General features: G+C 34.7%; 1 protein-coding gene across 7 annotated transcripts; it reads right to left on the bottom strand.

Moving 5' to 3' along the window:
* Nucleotides 1-290: 290 nt before the first annotated feature.
* Nucleotides 291-2,002, bottom strand: LOC131430921 (sorting nexin-20). Of its 7 annotated transcripts, none has more exons than XM_058596200.1 (4): nucleotides 1,887-2,002; nucleotides 1,627-1,779; nucleotides 626-1,328; nucleotides 291-570 (listed from the first exon to the last, which is right to left on the bottom strand). In XM_058596200.1, the coding sequence occupies exons 2-4, from the start codon at nucleotides 1,745-1,747 to the stop codon at nucleotides 435-437; spliced, it is 960 nt and encodes a 319-aa protein (XP_058452183.1). In that variant the 5' UTR covers nucleotides 1,748-1,779; nucleotides 1,887-2,002; the 3' UTR covers nucleotides 291-434. The 7 variants fall into 7 exon arrangements, with proteins under 7 accessions (XP_058452183.1, XP_058452182.1, XP_058452186.1 ...); XM_058596199.1 differs by having other exon boundaries at nucleotides 1,627-1,800; nucleotides 1,887-1,994; XM_058596203.1 differs by having other exon boundaries at nucleotides 1,669-1,800; nucleotides 1,887-1,994.
* Nucleotides 2,003-6,806: the final 4,804 nt, after the last annotated feature.

Raw genomic sequence — 6,806 nt, 5'->3', positions numbered from 1 at the left:
ATCTTAGCTATTTTGCTTAAACATGATATGATTAACATTGAATGGACAATGCATTTAAATATTATAAAATTGCTTAGTTGTAATACTATACTTTATGTTTAAGTTAAAAAGAACTACATGTATTGTAACATTTGAAAATTGTGAAATAATCAAGCATTTAGTTCAAGCTTTCGGAATACTTATAAAAAATGTGACTGTGTACATCAGTTTGCGGTCATCCAAATTATGGATTAAATGAACATAAAGTTGGTCGTTACTTTTAGAGCATTATAATGGCAAAAAGGAAAAGCTTGTTGAAACCCATCTCAATTTATTCGTTTTTATCGATATTTTCCGTGTGTAACATATACGTTTACCTCTATCACAACACACTTTACAGGATAAAAATTCTACTAATGTCATATAATTGTATGATACTGCTATATAATGTATTTTCACGTAGTTTCTGCCCTAGGATCAAGGGCGTGGATGGCTTTAGCTAGTGTAGGTCCTCCTTTAATTTTAATACCTTTTTTACCCATTTGATCCAAACGTTCTTCCAGCAGCGATCGATCGCGACCACGTTGCCACCTAGAAAAATGAAGGTTAAATGCTGTATGAATTAACTTAAATATAGTATTCTTACCACAAATGCAAACAAGTATGCAGCAAAGGTATGTACAATACTAGTAGTTCTGTATCGCATACATGCTCATAACGTCTAAGCGCCAATTCAGCCCATTGCTCCGCTAGTGGATGTGGAATAGGTGATGTAGTACAGGCAGCGACAAGTCGACATAGCAACAGTAGTACACACTTGGATTTGTCCAGGAAAATTTTGTTCAGTATACGGAATGTATTCTCTAAAATTGGCACTGCAAACTCGTTTCTGCGTTCGTCCAGGAGCTGACAAGCTTTACTCAGCTCTTCACCTTGTAAAAATTCTAGAAAATGTTCCGAATCACGTAATAAAGGCACCGAAACTATATAATCAAGAAAGCTTTCGAAAGCTTGACTTCGTTCACCGATGAGTTCCCCGCTGAAATTTCCTATCAGTACTTTTTTAGGAAACATCACATTCTGCACAAGTTGCGCGTTGTCTTTTTTAAGACCGTTGAATAACTTCAGAAAATGTGTGTATCGACGTTCGACAATTGTCGGATTGGGGTCATGATTTGCACTATTTTTAAGGACGCTGACATCGTAAATAACATACTTTTTACCACTAGAAGCGCTTCCTCCATCTACTGCTGCTGCTGGCGAAATCACACGAGCGAATGGAATCTCGAAATACAGTTCTACTCCTTCATCACTTGGTGCTGAACGACTGCTCGGTCGCCTCCAAGTTTCTAGAATGTAAAGATGTAGTATTTATTACGTCCAAAGGCGAAAAGATAATAAAAACAGGTAACACGAAGAAATAAAGAGAAAGCATATTCTATTAAGAATTACAAAAGGTAACGCTACGGTCTACGTCATCGCAGTGATCAGTAATTTACAATGCGAATATGGTGATAGTAGGTTATAAGCAACGTTGTACGTAGATGACTCATTCCAATTACTAAAAGCTGTGCTAGACCTAGGACTCAGAACAAACACTTTTCAACCATACTGCACTTGTTTTTCCCATATTTACTTTGAAAATACCTTGAACCTGGACGCTAACTGGGCTTTTAATGGATAACGTACTTTGCTCAAATGCATCCACGACACTATCTGGATCCGCTTCGACTGTATCGCCACCAGTGGCAGCATTCAAAGTATCCATCGTCACCGGATGATCTATTGCTGCGAAGTGCACTAGTAATAAAATGAATGAGACTATAACAAAAATCAGTACAGCAATAACAACTCACTCTGTGTATAAAACTCGTAGAAACCGTTATATGAAGAAACGGAGAACTTACCGTCAAGTTTACAAGAATACAAATGATTTAATTAGCTAGATGACTAAATAATATACATTCCCTAACTTGCAGTTATTAACAGTCTTTGTTTATTGATAATGCACTCACTACCAGAGATGCCAGGTAAAAATTTCAAATATCTTTAGGCAGGGTTGCAGTAAGTCTGTAAATCCGAAAAAACGTCTCCGAGCTTTCATTTCTTTATAAAGTATGATACACAAAACTGGCTTAGCGGGCATAAACAAACAGCACGACAACTTCAAAAATCTGTAAATTTTGATGAAAGTCTGATAAAAACTCAATTTTCAAAAGTCTGCAACAAAAATATCTGTAATTCTTTATAAGTAATAAGCAAATTTTCCAGTCAAATCTGCAGACCTGGCATCTCTACTCAATACGAAATCTTTGATCAGAGTTGCTAGGTAATTTTTTCAAAATTCTGTATCAGGAGCAAAAAATTATCTGTATCATATCTGTATATGAACCTACATAAATTTGGTACCAGAAAATGGAAGCCGGGGCTCATTTTAGTGATCAAACAAAAGGTCTTAGAGCCACATTTTGCCATACCTAAACAAACCGACCCGATAAACTCAAGATAGAGTGATCTGAGATTTTTCAGGTTCCGTTTGAATAGGACTCCTCGATGAGCTCGGTTCACTATCAGTTTCAGCTTACTTAAAATTTATTTAGTTTATTATTGTATCATCCCATGAAGCATTAAAGTCAATTGAAGCTAGAAATCATTATGTGCTGAAGGTAAACATATATGTTTGCTTTCTTTCTTACTTGTATTTTTCCATGGCATTTTTCTGGAGCTAGTCAACGAAGGGTCAATAAAATTACATTATTACTTAGTCTACTGGCTCACGATTACTGGCGCAACATTTTTCAATGGATCATATGCAATATTGTAATCTTGAGTTTATCTTTTGTATCGATATTTCTGTATACAGCTCAAAAATCGGTATAAATACCAAGAAATCGATATACCTGGCAACGTTGCCTGTGATGGGTGGATACACACACTCAAATAAAAATTCACGTTCGATTTACTTGAAAAATCACGTAAACTGGTTTCAGATGTCAAATTGAATATTTTACGTGACGAAAATGAATGTTATACGAACACCCCCTAAAATACATAGAGTCATCACATAAGGTTTATGTGAATTGACCAAACGTCAAACAATCTACGTGAATTTCCGGTGTGAAAAACTCGATTTTGAAAATGGCGATCAGTGCCCCTCAATGTGTAAGTAGTGTAAATATTTGCGAGAAATGTTATTTAATTACAATTTTTTACTACATCGACAGGACTATTCCAGTACAAAAGTTTCCATTTGTTCGACTGGACCGAGTGCCTACGTGAGCCCGGAAGTGTGCCCGCTCCTGCCGAATGCTTCAAACAGGTCGTTGGTCTACCGAAACACGGGCTCAAAATTGGTAGGAAGCTAGAAACACTGAACTCATGTAATTGTGAGAGTTCTCGGATCTCGACTTCGATTTCGGTTGGATGGCAGTGACAATAAAAACGATTTCTGGCGGCTTGTCGATTCGAGATCCCACGACGTTATCAGTTGCTGTTTATTTTCAGCCATTGCAATTCCATGCTAATTTACTGAAATAAATGTTTTATTTTACATAGTATTTTTCATTTCATAGATTTATATAAAAATCTGAATTTTCTCCCTTTTGACTTCAACCAATATTAAATATTAATTCTCTGGTATCTAAATATGATATGAACTGATAGCTAAATGTGATATGAACAGTACATTACATTTTACCTATGAAACACGTAACTCTTACTGGATTAGGCATTAAACAGCTTTTAAATGCCAGTCCATTAAAACCTACGTGAAAAGTAGGGTGGAAAATATTCACATAACTTTTCACGTAACTACACTCAAATAAAAATTCACGTTCGATTCACTTGAAAAATCACGTAGAATGGTTTCAAATGTCAAATTGAATATTTTACGTGACGAAAATGAATGTTATACGAACATCCCCTAAAATGAATAGAATCATCACATAAAGTTTACGTGAATTGACCAAACGTCAAACAATCTACGTGAATTTCCAGTGTGAAAAACTCGATTTTGAAAATGGCGAACGGGGCTAAAGTGTAAGTAGTGTAAATATTTGAGAAAAATGTTAATTAGTTACAGTTTTTGACTACATCGTCCGGACCATTCCAGTATAAAAGTTTTCATGTGTTCAACTGGACCGAGTGCCTGTGTGAGTCCGGAAGTTTGCCCGCTCCTGCCGAAACAGGCCGTTGGTCCACTGAAAATCGAGTTCGAAATCGGTATGCAGCTAGAGATACTGGAACCATGTAATGCGACTTTAACCTGCACCGGATGTGTTGTGGGAGTTCTCGACTCTCGACTGCGGCTTCGGTTGAATGGCAGTGACAACAAAAACGATTTTTGGAGGCTTGTCGATTTGAGATACCACGACGTTATTAGTTTCTTTTTAAGCTATTGAAATTATATGCTAATTTTCTGAAATAAATGTTTTATTTTTCATGGTATTTTTCATTTCATAGATTTATATAAACATCTGAAATCTCCCTTTTGACTTCAACCAATATATAAAATAGTAATTCTCTGGTGTCTAAATTTGATATGAACTGATAGGTAAATGGGATATGAACAATACATTACATTCTACCTATGAAACACGTAACTTTTACTAGATTATGCATTAAACAGCTTTTAAATGCCAGTCCATTAAAATCTATGTGAAAAGTAGGGTGGAAAATATTCACATAACTTTTCACGTAACTATAACATGATTATTATTTTGAGTGTATAACATGATTATTATTTTGAGTGCACTCCAAAAAATAGTCATATCATAGTTACGTGAAAAGTTCTGTGAATATTTTCCATCCTATTCTTCACGTAGATTTTATTGGACTAGCATTTAGTAGCTGTTTAATGCGTAATACAGTAAGAGTTAAATATATTCCACTTAAGAACATTATTCTCAAGTCAGGTTACTTTCTATTTTTTTAAATCTGCGTGTAAGCTTGTTTCACACCACCTATTGGCGTCAAGGGAGATTTTCTTACATTTTAATAAGAAAATAACATTCTTAGCATGACAAAAAAAATATTTCCAAAACCTAAATAAACCAACACATTATAAGACAACTACAGTTGTTACAGTATGAACCATTGAGCAAATTTGCAATGATTATTATCCCAAGATGCGACATTTCAGTTCTTGGAAAACGAATGAAAGTAAGCATTATTCATTTGCTTCATGGTTTATGAATGCACAAACAATTGAACCATTTGTCAGCCGTCCCTCTACAAAAGGGCCTAACTGCTCTTTGTTTACTTTCTCTTTTGATTATTACGGAACCATTATTACAAATTCTCTAAAGTTCCCAATATGAATTAGAAGCTTGTAGTTTTACCTTGAAAGTTTTGCGAAGAGTTAAGCGTCAAATATATAATCAGTTCGGTAAATAGCGAAAGAAAAAGTAAACAAAGAGAAACTGTCATTTGCAGTTAGGCCCTTTTGTCGTGGGACGTTCGAAATGTTAAACGCTTCATTTACACCCCTGAGAGAATACATTTGTAACCAGAGATGCCATTTATACAGATTTATCTGTATTAGAGTGCCTATAACCTAAGACAAGACCTGACATCTGGGGGGGGCTGCTTTTGTTCCAAAATGGACCAGTTTCTGATTGGCTGATTTTGATGTTTCTACCTGCACATTGTGAAAAGAAAAAACTTTTGCAGGGCACGCGAGCAATGATGCCAAGTATAAAGATAATCAGAAAACAAGTTTATTAAAATGTACAATTCTAGCTCACCAATGAAAATGAAAATTTTCGGAGAATGTTTCACTTTTTTTTTCAATCTTATTGGTAATAAATGTTTATAGTGACAGCACTGTGTAATTAAAATAAGCATCAAGCCGTTTTTCTTTCTAGTGAATTAAAGTGTAACCAAAAAAGATTTGTTAAATTAGTGTAAACTCGAAAGTGTGTTTACTTTTACGAGAAGAATGAACTGTTGTGTTCCACACTGTGGTCGAACTAAGCATTTCTATCAAAACCTGACTTTTTCCGATTTCCAAAAGATCCGATAATACGTCAACAATGGATTCGATTTTGCGTTCAACATGAGATATTTCGTGTTTTGTCATCAAAGCTCAATTAATTGTTTTTAAGAATTAATATATAATAAAGAAATCCATTCACCAAAACATTTTTCATGTTTATTTCAAATCAAAAACCTAGTCTACAAATTTAAATATAATAAATATTTTTTTCCTAGCATCGTTAATAAAAAATCTGTAAATATGGCTACACTGTAGCCGATATGTTGGTATTTATTCCACAGGGCGAAAATGACGCGAAGGATGATTCGGAAGGAAGAATAAGAAGCCAGTTGTCAGGCCTTGTCTTAGCCTATAACCAGAGTGACGACATCTCATCCGTAATGCTGGCAACAATTAAAAACATTCCATTAGCTTTAAATTTAATTGACAGATCGTTTGCTCGTTTGGAACTGGTAGCTGTCATTCCAAAAGAACAGCTGTCGCCACTCTGATTATAGTCACTCTAATCTGTATTATACAGATTTTTACATACGCATACAGAATACAGATTTGATACAGATTTCATAAATTTAATACAAATCTCCCAAAAAGCAAAATAAAAACTTGTTCGTATGAGCAATCTATTAGTATATGATTGCAGTGACGAGAAACAAAGTCTTGGTCTCATTGAATCTACCATTGTACAGCAATAATGTGTTGAAATAACATCTTTTAACATCATTTTATTGTTAAAAGTTAATTTTGTTAGTGAATACTGATAAATACAGATTTTTTATAGAGTAATACAGATTTCCTATGAAAATATCTGGCATCTCTGTTTGTAACTTCTATT

The sequence above is a fragment of the Malaya genurostris genome, chromosome 2, assembly GCF_030247185.1.
Source record: "Malaya genurostris strain Urasoe2022 chromosome 2, Malgen_1.1, whole genome shotgun sequence".
In the NCBI taxonomy this organism is placed as follows: Eukaryota; Metazoa; Arthropoda; class Insecta; order Diptera; family Culicidae; genus Malaya; species Malaya genurostris.
The sequence above is the reverse complement of the archived record's forward strand: the minus strand, read 5'-3'. Positions and strand labels throughout refer to the sequence as shown.

Coding starts and splice junctions, on each gene's coding strand:
- LOC131430921 (XM_058596198.1), bottom strand. Junction 1,329..1,626: donor AGTTAGCGTCCAGGTTCAAG/GTATTTTCAAAG, acceptor TTTACATTCTAG/AAACTTGGAGGCGACCGAGC. Junction 571..625: donor CATACTTGTTTGCATTTGTG/GTAAGAATACTA, acceptor TCATTTTTCTAG/GTGGCAACGTGGTCGCGATC.